Source organism: Bison bison, unplaced genomic scaffold, assembly GCF_000754665.1.
Source record: "Bison bison bison isolate TAMUID 2011002044 unplaced genomic scaffold, Bison_UMD1.0 scf7180017864526, whole genome shotgun sequence".
NCBI classification, from domain to species: Eukaryota; Metazoa; Chordata; class Mammalia; order Artiodactyla; family Bovidae; genus Bison; species Bison bison.
The window spans coordinates 2,049,653-2,068,396 of record NW_011495077.1 but is presented as its reverse complement, the minus strand read 5'-3'; the positions used below and the strand labels follow the sequence as shown (position 1 = coordinate 2,068,396).

Below are 18,744 nucleotides of genomic sequence, written 5' to 3'. Positions count from 1 at the left end.
ACCCACCCCCCCCCTGCTCACCTGTCCCCTCCATCCATCTGCCCGGTACCTTTCTCTTCCTCCACCTTGGACCCACCTGTGTCAACTCTTGCCTCCTATTCACACCCTTCCTTGTCTTCTTTCTCCTCCCCTTTACTTCTTTTCTCCTTCTCCTCTGCATTTGTCTCCCCCTCTTCCACCTGTCACCCCCCACCATCCTCTCTCCCCATGTCCCCATCACCCACTTTTCCTTTTCTTCTGGATCCTTCCCTTGGCCTTTGCTGACTGTCCTCCTCTCTACCTGCTCCCGCTCCTCCCTTCTCCCCACCCCTTCCCCCACTGCGCCCCACTCCTGTCCCCTTGTCCCTGGCCCTGCCCCTTGCCTGGACAGACATGCTGCTGGTCACCAACAACCCCTACGACTACGCCTTCGTGTCTCAGGGGGAGGTGTCCGTGCCCTCCATCGACGACTCTGAGGAGCTCATGGCCACAGATGTGAGTGAGGAGGCAGTGGGAGGGCTCCGGGGGCTCCTGGGCCACCCGCCCCATCACCCACTCTGCGTCTCTCGCCCTGCCCCAGAACGCCTTCGATGTGCTGGGCTTCACTCCTGAGGAGAAAGCCGGTGTCTACAAGCTGACAGGCGCCATCATGCACTACGGAAACATGAAGTTCAAGCAGAAGCAGCGGGAGGAACAGGCGGAGCCAGACGGCACGGAAGGTTCGAGGACAGGAGGGCAGGCTGAGAAGGCCTGGGGGGCAGCGTGTCTGCCTCTCGTGCAGGGACAGCACTCTGGGGGCAGAGTCTCCTCCATGCCATGTCCAAACGGGGTGCCTTTCAGTGATTCTTAAGGAGCAGCATTCACAGCAGCAATGTTAGGACCACAATACAGAAAGTGGGAGGAAACCCAAAGCAGAAGCAGGTGGTCGGAAGGTGGTGCCTTTTCCCATGGTGGGCTCTCCCCACCTGATCTAGACTCGAGGCTTTCTGTTCTATTATAACCTAGCCAGACACCACCCTCCATCCCAAACAGGCTGGATCCCAGAGGACCTGAGGCTTATGGGTGGGCGAGGGCAGAGACATGGGAGAAGTGGGAAGACAGGAGGCACCTCACAGTCCCGCTAGTTTCTCAACCCCAGCTGCACCGAGCAGAAGTGAAATGGAGAGATTTCCTCCTGTGCCCAAGACTCCGCCAGGCCCAGGAAAGCACGGACCTGAGTTCTGAGTATCCCCGTCACTAAGGCAGTGTGTATGTGAGAGTGCCCAGCCCTCAGGAGAGCTCCCCACAGGCTCCCTGCCATATTCTGCTGGGAGACAGGAGGCCAGGGGTCAGGACACAGCTCTGGGCATTGGCACATCACCCACATCACTGGGTCTCAGCTTCCGCCTCAGTGGAATGGAGCAGTAGCCCTTCCCAGCTCCCTCTGAGGCTGATTCGAGAATCCCTTGAGAAGTAGATGTGAAGGTGTAAACAGGGCTGGAGAAATGCCTGAGAATATTCCTCTTGACCTACCTTCAAGGATCCCTTCTCTGTATCTATCTAGATCAAGTGCCAAACCTGAGTTTCACAATAGCATGTCACCAGTTATCATAAAAACTCTCAAAATTAAACCAAGCAAGTCTCCTCTAAATAGAGATCATGGGGCTTTCCAGGTGGTTCAGTGGTAAAGAATCCACCTGCCAGTGCAGGAGACACAGGAGCTGCAGCTTCGATCCCTTGGTTGGGAAGATCCCCTGGAGGAGGAATGGCAACCCACTCCAGTATTCTTGCCTGAAAACTCCCATGGACAGAGGAGCCTGGTGGGCTACAGTCCATAGGGTTGCAAAGAGTCAGACACAACTGAGCATGCACACACACACACAAATAGAGTTCGTATGCTGGATAGCACATTTGGAGAGCTGAGGGTTAGTGGGCTGACCCACACACTGTTAGGAACCCTGATTTCCCAGCGAGTCAATTTGATGGACACATAGATTCACTGTAGAGCATGCCCAGTCCTGGGCTAGATCCTGGGACTGGGGACAAAGACAGCAAGGAGCAGAGGACATCATCAGCCACAGTCCCTGCCCTGAGAGAGGAGAGGATGCATGAGGGCAGGGGACACGGCTACAGCTGTGCTGGCACTGGGCCGGGTCCACAGACATGCAGGAGATGTAAAGATGGAGGTGAGCAGGCAGGGTGGTGGGAAGTCTGGGGTGACGGAGGGGCCTCAGGCATACAATGGCTGTGTCACCATGGCAAGCCCTGTGCCCTTCAGGCCTCAGTTTGCAGCTGTTTAATGAGAGGGTTAGGACCTAGTGGCCCTGAGCAGTGAAGGACAGTCTATGGAAAGTGCTTGTTTATCCCCTTCTTTCTCCACCAGATGCTGACAAGTCCGCCTACCTCATGGGGCTGAACTCAGCCGACCTGCTCAAGGGGCTGTGCCACCCTCGGGTGAAGGTGGGCAACGAGTACGTCACCAAGGGGCAGAATGTCCAGCAGGTGTACTACTCCATCGGGGCGCTGGGCAAGGCGGTGTACGAGAAGATGTTCAACTGGATGGTGACGCGGATCAACGCCACTCTGGAGACCAGGCAGCCTCGCCAGTACTTCATAGGCGTCCTGGACATTGCCGGCTTCGAGATCTTTGATGTGAGTGGGGAGCCCCAGGCCCAGGAGAACGGGAACTCACTGGTTCACACAGGCAGCCACCGCTGGCCAAGCCAACTACAGGCCAGCCCCGGGGAAGGCCGTAGGCTCCCCGGGGGTGGAGACAGCCACGTGTCTTCAGGGGGTGCTCCCTCCCTGTTGCCTGGCTGGACGCAGCCCTGGGCCGACCCCTCGGGCCACAGACCCCTGCCTGCCTGATCCACTCCTCCCCGTCCCCACCCTGCAGTTCAACAGCTTCGAGCAGCTCTGCATCAACTTCACCAACGAGAAGCTGCAGCAGTTCTTCAACCACCACATGTTCGTGCTGGAGCAGGAGGAGTACAAGAAGGAGGGCATCGAGTGGGAGTTCATCGACTTCGGCATGGACCTGCAGGCCTGCATCGACCTCATCGAGAAGGTGCTGCCTCGGCCCTCCACCCAGGTCCCTGCACCTGCCATCCCAGACGAAGTGGCAGCCCTATCCCTCTACACCCAGGAAACTAGTCCCCAGATCCCCCAGCCTCCCTCCAGGCCCTGCTTCCCCTCACTGTGACACTGTGGGCATACACAGGTCCAGCCTTTCCTTCTCTCCCAGCACCCAGGACTTTGTCCCATATGGTGGACCTGAAGAGAGAGATGCAGTGAAGGAGGGGACTCCTAGCCCCTCTGACGCCCCATGAGAAGCATCATTCGTGGAAAGGACCTAGGCTGAAACTAGACACATTGGCTTCCTATCCTCTTCCAGTTGGCTGAGGATAAGCCTGTCTTCAGGCCCTCTTGTCTATGGAGCTTCCTCAGAGGACACTCCTTGTCCTGACTTGCTTTCAGTGAGCCTTTGCGGAGGGAGGCAGAGCCCACAGCAACTGATGGTCCCCCAGCCCAGCCACGACCAGTCAGAAATAGGGGCCTCCCCCCACAAGCTTTGCCTAGTGATCCAGGGCCCTGCTCTTCTGGAGGCCTCGGATTCCCCTGAGATTGTATGGAAAAATATGTGTGGACTGGTGGGGCGTGGTGCATACACAAGTATGTGTGTACACAAATTCTGGGGAGGAAATCTTGGGGTTCACCAAATTCTCAGTAGGATCCCTGTCCCAGGAAATGTCAAAAACTGCTACACTTTCTGAAGTGCAAGACATCGTGCAGAACCTGAATCCCTCTAACCATTCCTTGGAACACGTTCCCTGACATACAGGCACAGGTCTGGCCTGCCCTGCCCTGCAGTCTGGCGCCTCCCATCCCTTCTGTCCTGTCCTCATCCCGCTCTGGGGCAGGGACATCCAGGAAGAAGGGGCTGTGCTGTGAGCCCTGGGGGTAGGGACTGGGAGTACAGGGCTCTTCTTTGGGGCCACTGGGGCAGGAAGAGGTTCCCTAGGCCAGATCTGAACGTACTCAGATTTAGGTTAACGTCAGGAATGTTGGCTTCCTGTACCAGGACATGAGGTGGCAGCACGGGCTCTCTATGGCTTGCCAGATACACAGCTGCAATTTCTCCTCAATCGGGGTGTGGGATTCTGCAAGCCTGGGGATGCGTCCAGTAACGCTCTCCTCTCCCCCCTCAGCCCATGGGCATCATGTCCATCCTGGAGGAGGAGTGCATGTTCCCCAAGGCCACCGACATGACCTTCAAGGCCAAGCTGTACGACAACCACCTGGGCAAGTCCAACAACTTCCAGAAGCCACGCAACATCAAGGGGAAGCCGGAAGCTCACTTCTCCCTGATCCACTACGCCGGCACGGTGGACTACAACATCATAGGCTGGCTGGAGAAGAACAAAGACCCGCTCAACGAGACAGTGGTGGGCTTGTACCAGAAGTCTTCCCTCAAGCTCATGGCCACGCTCTTTTCCTCGTATGCCTCCGCTGATGTCGGTAAGAGGGCAGCCCTCCACTGCCAGAGCAGTTCTGGAGGTGCAAGGGGCCAGGGGCCCACTGCTTCAAAGCACGTGATCCCAAAGGCAGGAGGGAGGCTTCCCTGGTGGTCCAGTGACTAAGACTTCATGCTCCCAATGGCGGGGTTGGGAGTTCGATCCCTGGTCAGGGAACTAGATACCACATGCCTCAACTAAGAGTTCACGTGCTGCGGCTAAAGAGCCCACATGCCGCAACTGAGACTGGCACAACCAAATTTTAATATATATATATATACTTTTTTAAAATTAAAAAAATAAAGGCAGGAGGGAGCCATAAGAGGGGGACATCAAGAGAGCCCACAGCAGCCCATCTGTGCCGTTTCTGTGGGAGTGTGATTTTCCCCTCTGGGTTATGGATGTTGGTATACGTGTTCTGCGCCTCTTCAAGACTCAGAGCAACTGAAGATCGGTGCCAGAGGCACCCGCATCACTGCAGCAGGCCTGGCATAGAACCATCCTCTGCAGGAGGCCGCAGTGAATGTGTAGAGCTTCAGTGAATGTACGGTAGAACAAATGAGCCTCCCCTTCAGAGAAGGAAGAGAAAGGGTGTGGATTGAAATGAGGAGGGTAAAATACAAGAAGAAAGTGGAAAAATGTAAGCATGGTGTGGGAGGTTAGAAGAGAGAGGGAGGAGAAAGCACTAATGTTATTCCAAGACCTACTGTGTGCCAAACAGTGGAGAGGCAGCATGAAACTTTGATCTTTTCTAATCCTCTCTATACCATTTAAAGGGAATGACTCTCCTCCTCGTGGGAAAACGGAGACTTGGAGATAAATTGTCCAAAGTCACACAGCTAGTGAGCAGCAGAGCCCTGCCCCTGCTCAAAGGGTCTCCGATTTCAAGCCCTGGTTCATCATTCCTTCTCTTGTTACTAGGGGACAGCAGTAAAGGCAAAGGAGGCAAGAAAAAGGGTTCATCATTTCAGACAGTGTCAGCCCTCCACCGGGTAAGAAGGGCCCAGAGATACCAACAGACCTGTGGTGGGCAGACCCAGCCCAGAGCATTTTGTCTGCACCACCCTTAACCTGATGCTCTGAGTCTGGGGAGAAAAGAAGCTAGAGTTATGTCATTGTTTTTGGCATGTAAATTCTACACAAGCCTGAATTCACATCATAAGTTATATATCACCTCCCAATCCCTTAGAGGGCTCTGGTGACAGGTTGTCTAGGGCCTGGGGTCAGGACTAAAGGGATGGTCACTGTGGCTCCTGACCTCCACTTCTCATCTGCCTCCAGGAGAATCTGAACAAGCTGATGACCAACCTGAGGACCACTCATCCTCACTTTGTGCGCTGCATCATCCCCAATGAACGGAAGGCTCCCGGTGAGCGACGCACAAGGCTCTAGTCTGGAGAGGGCATTTGGCATCCACTTGTCCTGAGGCTGACCCCCTGCCTCTCCCTTCCTGCTGCAGGCGTGATGGACAACCCCCTGGTCATGCACCAGCTGCGCTGCAACGGCGTGCTGGAGGGCATCCGCATCTGCAGGAAGGGCTTCCCCAACCGCATCCTCTACGGGGACTTCAGGCAGAGGTGGGTACTGGGGTGCCACAGGGCTCAGGGAACAGAGAAACCCTGGGCAGCCTTGTGGGGAGAGGAGTCTGCAGCTGGTCTCAGATTCTGTGACAAAGTGTTAGTCGTTCAGTTGTGTCTGATTCTTTGTAACCCCACGGACTGTAGCCTGCCAGTCTCCTCTGTCCGTGGAATTCTTCAGGCAAGAATACTGGAACGGGTAGCCATTCCCTTCTCTAGGGGATCTTCCCGACCCAGGGATCGAACCCAGGCCCCCAGCATTCCAGGCAGATTCTTTACTGTCTGAGCCACCAGGGAAGCCCCTTGATTCTGTGGGCAGAGCAAATCAGTGCAGAACGTGGGTAACTCCAGGCACCTCCTTCCAGGTATCGCATCCTGAACCCAGCGGCCATCCCCGAGGGTCAGTTCATTGATAGCAGGAAAGGGACAGAGAAGCTGCTGGGCTCCCTGGACATTGACCACAACCAGTACAAGTTCGGCCACACCAAGGTGAGTCTGGAGGCCCTTAGGGTGGAGGTGTAGGATACCCAGCCACACTGAGTGGAACAGCTGAGCTGGGAAGGCAGACCCTGACTCCTGGCTTCCCGTGTCAACCAAGAGTTGGGACCCAGCTTCTTTTCTGTCTTGTTTTTCACATTTCACTCCCAGGTCTAGGGTATGCAGGTGATGGGGCCCTGGGAAGCTCAGCCAGGGTCTCCCACACTCTCCCTCCACCTTGGCTACCCTTCTCTGAGGCTGTGGCCCCCTTGGCTCTACCCCTTGCCCCCAGGTGTTCTTCAAGGCGGGGCTGCTGGGACTGCTGGAGGAGATGCGGGACGAGAGGCTGAGCCGCATCATCACCCGCATCCAGGCCCAAGCCCGGGGTCAGCTCATGCGCATTGAGTTCAAGAAGATCCTGGAGCGCAGGTGAGGCTGGAGGGAAAGGGAGACACACTCTCAGAAATGTAAGAGGTAGACAAGCAGAGCCCAGAGGTGTGGGCTGAAAGACCTAAGTTCAATCCTGGCTCCATCACTTACTAGCTGGTCTGGACAAGTGACTTGACCAGTCTGGGTCTCATTTTGAGTTCTTTTTAAAAAAAGAAAATTCCCTGTAGGAAATGAAAATTAAAACTCCAGTGAGATACCATTTTAAAACACTAGACTGTAGCCTGCCAGGCTCCTCCATCCATAGGATTTTCCAGGCAAGAATACTGGAGTGGGTTGCCATTTTCTTCTCCAGGCAATCTTCTGGATCCAGGGATCAAACTGGGGTCTCTCACATTGCAGGCAGAATCTTTACTGTCTGAGCCACCAGGGAAATGTGTGCAATCTCTTTGGAAAACAATTTATCATTTTCTTTGAAAGCTGAACAGTTACCTAGCTTTCCACTCCTGAGTGCATTCCCACAAAGAAATACCTGCATGTGTTCACAACATGAGACAAAAATGAATCTTTATAGCAGCATTGGTCAAAATGGCAAAGATCTGGAAACAATTTGAATTTTCATCTGCAGGAGAACGGGTAAACAGTAGCATACTTATTTGGGGAATATTATCAAGTAATGAAAAGGAGGGGACTATAACTACATGGTACAAATTTGAGCCTTAAAATCATACTGCTGGGTTAACAGAAGCAAGTCACAGAAGGATACGTATAGTGTGATGCAATTTTTATAAAACTCAGTAATAATTTTAAAATAGCATCCTCCTGCAATGCAGGAGGTGCACAGGAGACCCACCAACCCAGGGAAGTTCCCTGGGTTGGGAAGATACCTCATAGGAGGAAATGGAAACCCACTTCAGTATTCTTACCTGGAAAATTCCATGGACAGAGGAGCCTGGCAAGCTACAATCCATGGGGTCGCAAAGAGTTGGAAGTGACTGAGCATACACACACATTGTTTAAAAATACATACACATATGGTTTAAATATTTTTGAAAGAGTTAAGAAATGAGAAACACAAGATTCAAGGTAGTGACTACTTTTGGTGAAAGGACGGGAAAGGGGATGGAGTGTAGTCTACTAGTAGAATCAATGAAGGCAATGCTCTACTTCTTGTCTGGGTGATGACTTCATAGATAAATCATTTTGCTTCATTCTTCATAACTTACACATACATTATATACATTCTTAAATGGAAAATACCATATTCTTAACATATTTGAGGTTCTTAGGAGATTAGAAACACTGAACACAGTAGAGGTGCTATAATTGGTCGCTTCCATAGCTACTACTACCCCAGAAAGGAAGATATAAACTGCCCTTTTGTTGAATTGATCAATTAATAAACATTTATTGACAACTCCATGTTCAGTGTGGTAATGTTGGGGTGGGGTTGCCTATCAAGCCTGCCAGAGCAGGTTCCTGCCCTCAGGTGCCCACACACTTGTTCAGATGTGCTGGGATCCCAGTACAGCTGGCCCTATGACTGGAAAGTGCTCCTTCACAGTGCGGCTCCCTGCCTCCATGCTCCTTTGCCAGGGATGCCCTGCTGGTAATCCAGTGGAATATTCGGGCCTTCATGGGGGTCAAGAACTGGCCCTGGATGAAGCTCTATTTCAAGATCAAACCACTGCTGAAGAGTGCAGAGACTGAGAAGGAGATGGCCAACATGAAGGAGGAGTTTGGGCGCATCAAAGAGACACTGGAGAAGTCGGAGGCTCGGCGCAAGGAGCTGGAGGAGAAGATGGTGTCCCTGCTACAGGAGAAGAACGACCTGCAGCTCCAAGTGCAGGCGGTAAGACCATCTCTCTTTCCCCCTCCCCTGGATCTTAACCCGTCTCGTCATCAGGGACTATGAGTCTCCAAGCTTCAGCTCTCTTTAAGACTCTGGATCTCTCCTCTCTTTCATCACCAGCTCTCCTGTCTGTCCTCTTCTCTCAGGAACAAGACAACCTGAATGATGCGGAAGAGCGCTGTGACCAGCTGATCAAGAACAAGATCCAGCTGGAGGCAAAGGTGAAGGAGATGACCGAGAGGTTGGAGGACGAGGAGGAGATGAACGCTGAGCTCACTGCCAAGAAGCGCAAGCTGGAAGATGAGTGCTCTGAGCTCAAGAAGGACATTGATGACCTGGAGCTGACACTGGCCAAGGTGGAGAAGGAGAAGCACGCAACAGAGAACAAGGTGAGGGCAGCTCCCTTTGAATCCAGACCAAGTCTCAGGATCCTCGGACCTGAGTGTGGTCCTGGCCCTTGGCTTTGGAGGTCTCCATAGATGTCTCCAGGTTGGTGATGTCTGACCCTAGAGGGGATGGGGTTCTTGGTCAACAGGTGAAGAACCTGACAGAGGAGATGGCTGGGCTGGATGAGATCATTGCCAAGCTGACCAAGGAGAAGAAAGCTCTGCAAGAGGCCCACCAGCAGGCCCTGGATGACCTTCAGGCTGAGGAGGACAAGGTCAACACCCTGACCAAGTCTAAAGTCAAGTTGGAGCAGCAGGTGGATGATGTGAGTAGGAACAACCATGCTTCCTTTGTCTCTCTCAGGTCAGGATTTTGCAGGCAACGCCAATGGCAAGGGGTTTGCAATCCCTAAAACTAATTTCCATCCCTAAAACTAATTTCCATCCCACCCGGGGCGCTTTTCTTGCTGTCCATGCTAAGTCACTTCAGTTGTGTCTGACTCTTTGTGACCCTATGGACAGTAGCCCACTAGGCTCCTCTGTCCATGAGATTCTCCAGGCAAGAATACTGGAGTGGGTTGCCGTGCCCTCCTCCAGGGGATCTTCCTGACCCAGGGATTGAACCTGCAGCTCCTGCATTGCAAGCGAATTCTACACCACTGAGCCACCTGTGAAAGCCCCTTTCTTTCTACAGTTCTTCACTAGGCTGGGTCTCTGAGTCCTTCATGTCTGCCGGGATGATTCTGCTGGCTTGACTTCCAGTCCCACCGGACTTTGGGTTTAGAAGGGAGCAGAGGGGATGTATTGTGGACCTCAGGTTTTCTACACCTTGTTCATTTTTACTTTCTCCACCAGCTGGAGGGATCCCTGGAACAGGAGAAGAAGGTACGCATGGACCTGGAGCGAGCTAAGCGGAAGCTGGAGGGTGACCTGAAGCTGACCCAGGAGAGCATCATGGACCTAGACAATGACAAACTGCAGCTGGAAGAAAAGCTCAAGAAGTAGGAGCGTATGGAGGCCAGGAGGGGCCCTGGGGGTGTCTTGCCTGAGGGTTAGAGCTCAGGGTGCTGCACAGCCTCTGGCCAAGGCTGCCCAGGGCACAGCGGGAGCAAGCAGGTCAACCACAGCCCTTCCCCTGCCTTCACTCTTGGGGGCCAGAGGGAGAGGAGTGGTCCTTGCATGCAGAGGCAGGAGGAGAGGATGAGGGCAGAGAAAAGAAAACTTCCTGTCCCCTCCTTCTTCTCCAGGAAGGAGTTTGACATTAATCAGCTGAACAGTAAGATTGAGGATGAGCAGGCACTGGCCCTTCAGCTGCAGAAGAAACTTAAGGAAAACCAGGTGAGGTTCTTCTGGGTGCGGCCACCGGGGAGCTCAATGGTGGTGAGACAGCTGGGACTGCAGGAGCTGCTTAGGGTTCTAGACAGTATCTAGAACTCTGAGCTACCCAGAGGCCCCGTGAGCCCTGACTTCCAGGCACCTGGGAACATCAGCCTTCCCCCATTAGACCAATAATGTCTTATTTCATCTGGGCTATCTGGGGAGGTGGGTGGGGATCACACTTAACTAAAACAGCTTCTCTTGCTGAGCTATACTCTGCCTAATGGGTTTTCTCGTGCTTAGTCGCTCAGTCATGTCCAACTCTTTGTGGCCCCACGGACTGTAGCCCGCCAGGCTCCTCTGTCCATGGGGATTCTCCCGGCAAGAATACTGGAGTGGGTTGCCATGCCCTCCTCCAGGGGATCTTCCCAATCCAGGGATTGAAACCAGGTCTCCTGCATTGCAGGCAGATTCTTTACCATCTGAGCCACCAGGGAAGCCCAGTGGCCTTTCTGCCCTGGGACCATTGGTAGGGCTTGGTTCTCTTCTAACCCTTCCTTCGGTGCTTCTTTCCCCTCATGGGGGTGAGAAAAGCCTTCATGGAGCCCCTTCTCATGGGGAGCTCTGTTCTTATTCTTCCCAGGTACTTGCCTTGCCACTAACGGGGGCTGAATCCCCACAGAGCACTTGAGTCAACTCCTGAGACCTTGAGCAAGTCACTTCTCCTCCTGCACCTCAGATTCTCCTCTCATCTGTAAAATGGGACTAATGACCCCTGCCTTGCAGAGGACCGGAAGAGATACTGTATAGGAACCCACTTTGTCAACCAGGAGGCTATGTATACATGTGATTTTAGTATAGCTCAGGTTACAGAAGTCAGCCAGCCCCTTGCAAGAAGATGTTCTTTTGTCTGCCCATGGCTTTCTCATCCCTCTGCAGGAGGAGACTGAATTAACAGCCAAAGTCTCCCTTGCCTTTCACGCACCCTGAATTTTAATGTGCTTTTAGTCCTGTGTTTGTCAGAAGAACCCTGGAGGCAAGGGAGGCAGGTACTCTCTTCCTCATTTCAAAGTTGCATGACCACATCTGGACACAGTGACTCCTAGGCCAAGGGGACTCAGCTATTGACCCCCTCATTTCCTGAAGAGATCGCAGCTGGTGGAGAGGGCCAATATCCCCTCCGCATTCAGGCTAAGGGTCCAGGCCGCAAGTGACACGTGAACACAGTTCCACTCCTCTCCTCTGGGGGCTGCTCAGGGGCTGGCCTGCCTTCAGTGATGCTCTTACTTCCCATCTTCTTGGATGCCCCTTCTGGGTTTTAGCCAGAGCATCCCCAGGTTCTTCTACCCTAGGTTTGGGCAGCCTCTTGGACCCAGAACAACAGTGTATTATCCTCATCCGATCTTGGCAATGCACTGTGGCTCCTTCTTCTTCCTGTCCAAGCTCTTGCCCCATCCTGGGAGCAGAGGTATGGTGGTCCTGTCTCTCCTGCTCCCAGGAGCCCCCATAACCACAGATGAAAGGACCCCACCAATTCTCCCTCTTTTGGACTTCCCTAGTGGCTCAGACGGTAAAGTGTCTGCTCACAATGCGGGAGACCTGGGTTCGATCCTTGGGTCGGGAAGATTCCGTGGAGAAGGAAATGGCAACCCACTCCAGTACTCTTTCCTGGAAAATTCCATGAACTGAAGAGCCTGATAGGCTACAGTCCATGGGGTCGCAAAGAGTCGGACACGACTGAGCAACTTCACTTTCACTTTCAAACCTCCTTTTTGCTCCTGGCTAGTCAGACAATAGATCAAAAGGTAGATGGGCCAAGGCTAAGGCCAAAAAAAATGAGGTGGGAACATGATACAAAAGAGGGCATCCTGCTAGCACCCTCCTGGCCTGGAAGGGAACAATCAAGCTGGAATCCAGCCATGGGCGTAAATACAGTAAGCTCCAGAGCTCGAGGAATAGGCTGATTAGAACTTGGTAGTTAACTCAGAAGATTATAAAAATTTTTAATTGAGGCATTTTGTTGTAAATATTTGTAAAACACAATCACCAGCTTTCCTGTCTTATCATTAGCAGAGTCTAGTGAATCTGTGGAATTCCTGAGATTCAGGATCTCAGGGGATCTCAAGATCCCTCTCTGAACACAGATTCTCAGGATTCAGGGCGAGAGATGCTCAGATTGGGTCTGAGATGCCCCTCCAGGAAATGCCTTAAAAGTATGGCTTCACCCAAATTCTTATTGGTAGTCTGTGCGTTATCAGATGTTTAGCAGCCTCCCCGGCCTTGCCCACTAAATGCCAGTAGCAACACCTCCTCTCCAAGTCATGACAATCAAAAATGTTTCCAGACCTTTTCAACTGTCCTCTGGGGCACAGAATGTCCCCTGGTGGGAACCACTGCTCCGCAGGACCTGGGCATCTTGGCCAACAGCCTTCTAGAGCCCTGGGAGGGGGCTCCAATGGAGGGACCTAGGTGCTGGGTCTGAGCCCCCCGTGTCCTGCCTAGGCACGCATAGAGGAGCTGGAGGAGGAGCTGGAGGCTGAGCGCACCGCCCGGGCCAAGGTGGAGAAGCTGCGCTCAGACCTGTCCCGGGAGCTGGAGGAGATCAGCGAGCGGCTGGAGGAGGCCGGCGGGGCCACGTCCGTGCAGATCGAGATGAACAAGAAGCGCGAGGCTGAGTTCCAGAAGATGAGGCGGGACCTAGAGGAGGCCACGCTGCAGCACGAGGCCACGGCGGCCGCCCTGCGCAAGAAGCACGCCGACAGCGTGGCTGAGCTGGGCGAGCAGATTGACAACCTGCAGCGCGTGAAGCAGAAGCTGGAGAAGGAGAAGAGCGAGTTCAAGCTGGAGCTGGACGACGTCACATCCAACATGGAGCAGATCATCAAGGCCAAGGTGGGCCCGGCTCTCCTCTCCTCACCCTCTCCCTCACCGCCTCGTAGGGTACCTTCCCTCCACTTCGTCTCTCTGCCATCGCTCGTATTCTCACTCCCTTCACCACCCTCTGGTCTCTCTCCGTCTCACCCTTGCACCCACCTTGCCCTCCCTCTGCGTCTCCATCTCCTCACCACCTCTCCCTTCTTTAATTCATGCACCCTCTTCAGATTGTGGCCCTCTAGCCCTGCCCGTCGCCTCCCCTATCCCCCCACCTCTGTGTCCTCCCCCACCTTGGCCCACCTTTCCTCCAATCCACCCAACCCCTCCCACATTCACCTCTCCCGTGTCCCATACCGTCTGAAGGCCAACCTGGAGAAGATGTCCCGGACACTGGAGGACCAGGCCAATGAGTACCGGGCGAAGCTAGAAGAGGCCCAGCGCTCCCTCAATGACTTTTCCACCCAGCGAGCCAAGCTGCAGACCGAGAACGGTGGGTGCCCCTCACCAGGCCTGTGCCTGCCCCGGGGCAGAGCATTAGTTGCCCCCCTCCCTAGCCCACAAACCCTCCTTCCCACCTGCAGGTGAGCTGTCCCGGCAGCTGGAGGAAAAGGAGGCACTGATCTCCCAGCTGACCCGAGGGAAGCTGTCCTACACCCAGCAGCTGGAGGACCTCAAGAGGCAGCTGGAAGAGGAGGGCAAGGTGAGGCCAGCCGTGTGGGCAGTGGACAGGACTGAGAGCCACCCTGGGCAACCAACCTCAGGAATGGAGGCTGGAGTGAGGCTGGAGACTACAGATAGGCCTCCGAAATAGAAAGACTTTCAGGCCAGGTTCTTCTACTCTTCAGCTAAGCCACATTCAAACATCACTCCGTCCCTTAAAAAAAAAAAAAACTTATTTATTTGGCTGCACCAGGTCTTAGTTGAGGCATCTTTACTCGCGGCATAGGGAATCTTTTTTTTTTTTTTTTTTGCACATGGAATCTTTAGCTGTGGCATGTGAACTCTTAACTATGGCATGTAGATCTAGTTTCCAGACCAGGGGTCAAACCCAGGCCCCCTGCACGGAAAGCACAGAGTCTTAGCCACTGGACCACCTGGGAAGTCCCCCTCCTTTCTTATGTGGGACGAGGTGGGCAAACTGGGAAGGTACCTCATGATGTTGAGATTCCACAACACCAGCCCTCTCACCCTGAAGGAGGCTGGGATTTGATTCAAGGTCATAGATACGAAAAGATCCGAAAAATGGGGAGAGGGTCTTCCCTCCCACCTTCCCAGAAGCTGAGCCCACTTGCTGGTTCCGCCCCTCCCAGGCGAAGAATGCCCTGGCCCACGCACTGCAGTCAGCCCGGCATGACTGTGACCTGCTGCGGGAGCAGTACGAGGAGGAGACTGAGGCCAAGGCCGAGCTACAGCGCGTCCTGTCCAAGGCCAACTCAGAGGTGGCCCAGTGGAGGACCAAGTACGAGACGGACGCCATCCAGAGGACCGAGGAGCTGGAGGAGGCCAAGTGAGTCCCGGGCAGCGCCCCACCCCAATTCTAAGAGAGGAAGGAGCAAGAGGACCTTGGTGGAGACAGGCAGAGTGGGCGTGGGAGGCAGATTTAAAAAGGCAGACAGGAAGTGGGGAGAAATGTGGTGGGCAACAGAGGTGCTTGGGAGGGAGCCTGGATCCTGCACTCTTGAGTGACCCCTGGCTGGCCCCAACTCACTTCCTGTGACGGGCGAGCTTTTGGCCCGGGTTATACCTGATGCTCACGTATAAGACGAGCAAAAAGCTTGTTGGTCAGAGGAGCTACCGCCGATCAGCCTGGGTGGGGAGGGGTGGAGACTGCCACCCAGAGGCCACCGCGGGTAGGGAGAAGAATCAGTTCACCCGCAGCCTTGGCTCCCTGGAAGCTGGACTTCCAGAGCATCCCAAGGAGCTGTGGGGAGGGGCCTGGTTCTTCTCATCTGGCAGTTCTGGGAGGGGTGGTCCCAAGGCACCACCGTTTCCAGGTAGAGTCACACACACACACCCAACCACCCTGGGCAGGAAGAAGCTGGCCCAGCGGCTGCAGGACGCCGAGGAGGCCGTCGAGGCCGTCAACGCCAAGTGCTCCTCGCTGGAGAAGACCAAGCACCGCCTGCAGAACGAGATCGAGGACCTGATGGTGGACGTCGAGCGCTCCAATGCGGCCGCCGCCGCCCTGGACAAGAAGCAGAGGAACTTCGACAAGGTGGGCCCAGGCTGCGGGCCACAGCCAGGCGACAGAGCAGGCCGGCAGGCGGGAGTCAGGAACATCCCCCCAGGAGGCTGAGGCTAGGGGAGGCTGGGCCTAGGAGGGGCACCTGGGTCCCGGAGGTGGGGCCGGGGCTGCCCCTTGAGCCTCTTCCGTCCGTTGGGTCCCCGCAGATCCTGGCCGAGTGGAAGCAAAAGTACGAGGAGTCGCAGTCGGAGCTGGAGTCCTCGCAGAAGGAGGCGCGCTCCCTCAGCACCGAGCTCTTCAAGCTCAAGAACGCCTACGAGGAGTCCCTGGAGCATCTGGAGACCTTCAAGCGCGAGAACAAGAATCTGCAGGGTGCGGGCGCGGGCCGGGAGGGGCGGGGCAGGGAGGGTCCGTACGTGGCACCGCCCCGCAGCTCCTCGAGGCCTTCCCGCCCTGGAGCAGGCAGCCCCCGACTGAGCCGCCCACCCCTCCCACAGAGGAGATCTCCGACCTGACTGAGCAGCTGGGAGAAGGAGGGAAGAATATGCACGAGCTGGAGAAGGTCCGCAAGCAGCTGGAGGTGGAAAAGCTGGAGCTGCAGTCGGCCCTGGAGGAGGCCGAGGTGAGGGCCTGGCTCTGCCTGGACCCCTGCCTCTGACCCTCTCCTACCCACCTACCATCACCCTCCTGTCTCTGACCCCCTACTCTCCCTCACCTGGGGGTGATGCTGACCGAAGACAAACTCTATGAGATCATTTTCTTAGTCCGAAGTCATATACCCAGTACCCACTACTACCTCCAAAGCCAGAGTCTGCACAGAGGAAAATGCCACAGCTTGATCATGGATTTTTCTTTCCCACTGGGTTTATAAAGTTGAAACCTGGCCATCATAACAACTCCTCACACGGGGTGGGAGTGTCAGCTCCAGAGTCAAACAGATCTGAGTTTGAAACTTGGCTTGAGGACCTCCACTGTGTCATTGGGCAAGTTCCTTAACCTCTCTGTACCTCAGTTTTCTCATCTGTAAAATGGCATTAATTGTACGTACCTCGATCCCTGAGTTAGGAAGATCCCCCTGGAGAAGGGAATGGCTACCCACTCCAGTATTCTGGCCTGGAAATTTTCATGGACAGAGGAGACTGGTGGGCTACAGTTCATAGGGCCACAAAGAGTTGGACAAGACTGAGTGACTAACACTTTCATACTCTCATAAGATTTTTAGTTCAGTCACTCAGTCGTGTCCAACTCTTTGCGAACCCATGGACTGCAGCATGCCAGGCTTCCCTGTCCATCACCAATTCCCAGAGCTTACTCAAATTCACGTCCATTGAGTCGGTGATGCCATCCAACCATCTCATTCCCTGTTGTCCCCTTCTCCTGCCCCCAATCCCTCCCAGCATCAGGGTCTTTTCAAATGAGTCAGTTCTTCACATTAGGTGGCCAAAGTATTGGAGTTTCCGCTTCAGCATCAGTCCTTCCAATGAATATTCAGGACTGATTTCCTTTAGGATTGACTAGTTGGATCTTTTACACATGACTATTATTAAACGAGGTAACGCACTTAAAAATTCAATATATATTAGCCATTGTTTACTGTTCATTTTTAAGAACCTGGGACTTCCCTGGTGGCTCAGATAAAGAATCTGCCTGCAATGCGGGAGATCTGGGTTCAATCCCTGGGTTGGAAAGATCCCCCTGAAGGCGGGCATGGCAACCCACTCCAGTACTCTTACCTGGAGAATCCCCATGGACAGAGGAGCCTGGTAGGCTAAGGTCCATGGGATCAGAGAGTCAAACACGACAGTGACAGTATAGCACAGCACAGGGATAGCCCTGAGATTTGGGGCTTCTGACTTTTTTCACTATAGGGTGAGGGACTTGGGAAACAAAGAGAAACATTTGAATTTGTAGTTGTAGAAATCCTTCCTTTTTCTATGATATTTTAGATGGGTCAGGATCATGCAATATTAATGTTGGAGCATCTTGGCAATTGTGAGGTCAAAACATTTCCTTGATGAAGGAACCCCAGGGTATCCAGCATGTCCTCCCCCACAGCACCCACATGGCCTGGGATGCAGGTCCTGCCTCGCTGTCTCCAGCTGACACCTTGAACCCTCTCGGCCTCCCTCCCTGACGTGCCCTGTGCCCTGACTGCCTACTTTGGTCCCTCTCCCCTCCAGGCCTCCCTGGAGCATGAAGAGGGCAAGATCCTCCGGGCCCAGCTGGAGTTCAACCAGATCAAGGCAGAGATTGAGCGGAAGCTGGTAGAGAAGGATGAGGAGATGGAGCAGGCCAAGCGCAACCACCTGCGGGTGGTGGACTCGCTGCAGACCTCCCTGGACGCGGAGACGCGCAGCCGCAACGAGGCCCTGCGGGTGAAGAAGAAGATGGAGGGCGACCTCAACGAGATGGAAATCCAGCTCAGCCAGGCTAACAGGATAGCCTCAGAGGCCCAGAAGCACCTGAAAGTTGCCCAAGTCCATCTGAAGGTAAAAGAAGTGAGGGCTCTCAGAGAGGGATAAGTCAGGTTGCTCATAGGAATGGTGAAGGCCGGAGGAAAGGGTCCTGGGCTAACAAATACGAGAGCATGGGGAGCACCAACCTCCTGGATTTGGAGGCTTGAAGGAGGAGAACTGATCAGGCCCTGGAGCGTGTTTTGGACCAATCCCGCCTGTGGGCCTGGACACCTGAACGTGTCTCCTGAGGTTAACACGAGCTTTGTGACTATAGGGAAGGGTGTATCAGATCCCAAATGGAGGCCCTGGTAGGGGCCTTCCCACATCACCCCATCCCTGGCAGGACACCCAGATCCAGCTGGACGACGCGGTCCGTGCCAACGACGACCTGAAGGAGAACATCGCCATTGTGGAGCGGCGTAACAACCTGCTGCAGGCCGAGCTGGAGGAGCTGCGGGCCGTGGTGGAGCAGACAGAGCGGTCCCGGAAGCTGGCGGAGCAGGAGCTGATCGAGACCAGCGAGCGGGTGCAGCTGCTGCACTCGCAGGTGAGGAAGCTAGGGGAAACCCGCTGAAGGCCAGAGATAGGATGTCTGGCAATGTTCTGAACTAGATGCCCAGAGAAAGCGTATGTCCAGCCAGGATCATACATTATTTCATCTCTTGGACCAACTTACATCTGTCAGTCATGGCTGCAGAACTACTACCTTGAGAAAGGGGTCTAAACGTAAAAGCCAGCCTCAATTTGCTCTATTAATGGGA

General features: G+C 54.3%; 1 protein-coding gene across 1 annotated transcript in view; it reads left to right on the top strand.

The window, feature by feature from the left end:
• The window catches only part of MYH6 (myosin, heavy chain 6, cardiac muscle, alpha), a 26,691-nt gene that overhangs the window by 4,039 nt on the left and 3,908 nt on the right, over positions 1–18,744 (top strand). Inside the window, exons 9-31 of the mRNA XM_010831299.1 lie at positions 371–474; positions 560–698; positions 2,342–2,610; positions 2,855–3,025; positions 4,167–4,476; positions 5,394–5,464; positions 5,754–5,841; positions 5,932–6,049; positions 6,415–6,538; positions 6,819–6,955; positions 8,510–8,765; positions 8,912–9,154; positions 9,301–9,477; positions 10,007–10,152; positions 10,399–10,489; positions 12,971–13,832; positions 13,924–14,042; positions 14,653–14,849; positions 15,374–15,557; positions 15,734–15,899; positions 16,025–16,149; positions 17,708–18,016; positions 18,327–18,530. Coding sequence (XP_010829601.1) covers positions 371–474; positions 560–698; positions 2,342–2,610; positions 2,855–3,025; positions 4,167–4,476; positions 5,394–5,464; positions 5,754–5,841; positions 5,932–6,049; positions 6,415–6,538; positions 6,819–6,955; positions 8,510–8,765; positions 8,912–9,154; positions 9,301–9,477; positions 10,007–10,152; positions 10,399–10,489; positions 12,971–13,832; positions 13,924–14,042; positions 14,653–14,849; positions 15,374–15,557; positions 15,734–15,899; positions 16,025–16,149; positions 17,708–18,016; positions 18,327–18,530 — 4,610 coding nt within the window. The remainder of the gene's footprint in view (positions 1–370; positions 475–559; positions 699–2,341; positions 2,611–2,854; positions 3,026–4,166; positions 4,477–5,393; positions 5,465–5,753; positions 5,842–5,931; positions 6,050–6,414; positions 6,539–6,818; positions 6,956–8,509; positions 8,766–8,911; positions 9,155–9,300; positions 9,478–10,006; positions 10,153–10,398; positions 10,490–12,970; positions 13,833–13,923; positions 14,043–14,652; positions 14,850–15,373; positions 15,558–15,733; positions 15,900–16,024; positions 16,150–17,707; positions 18,017–18,326; positions 18,531–18,744) is intronic.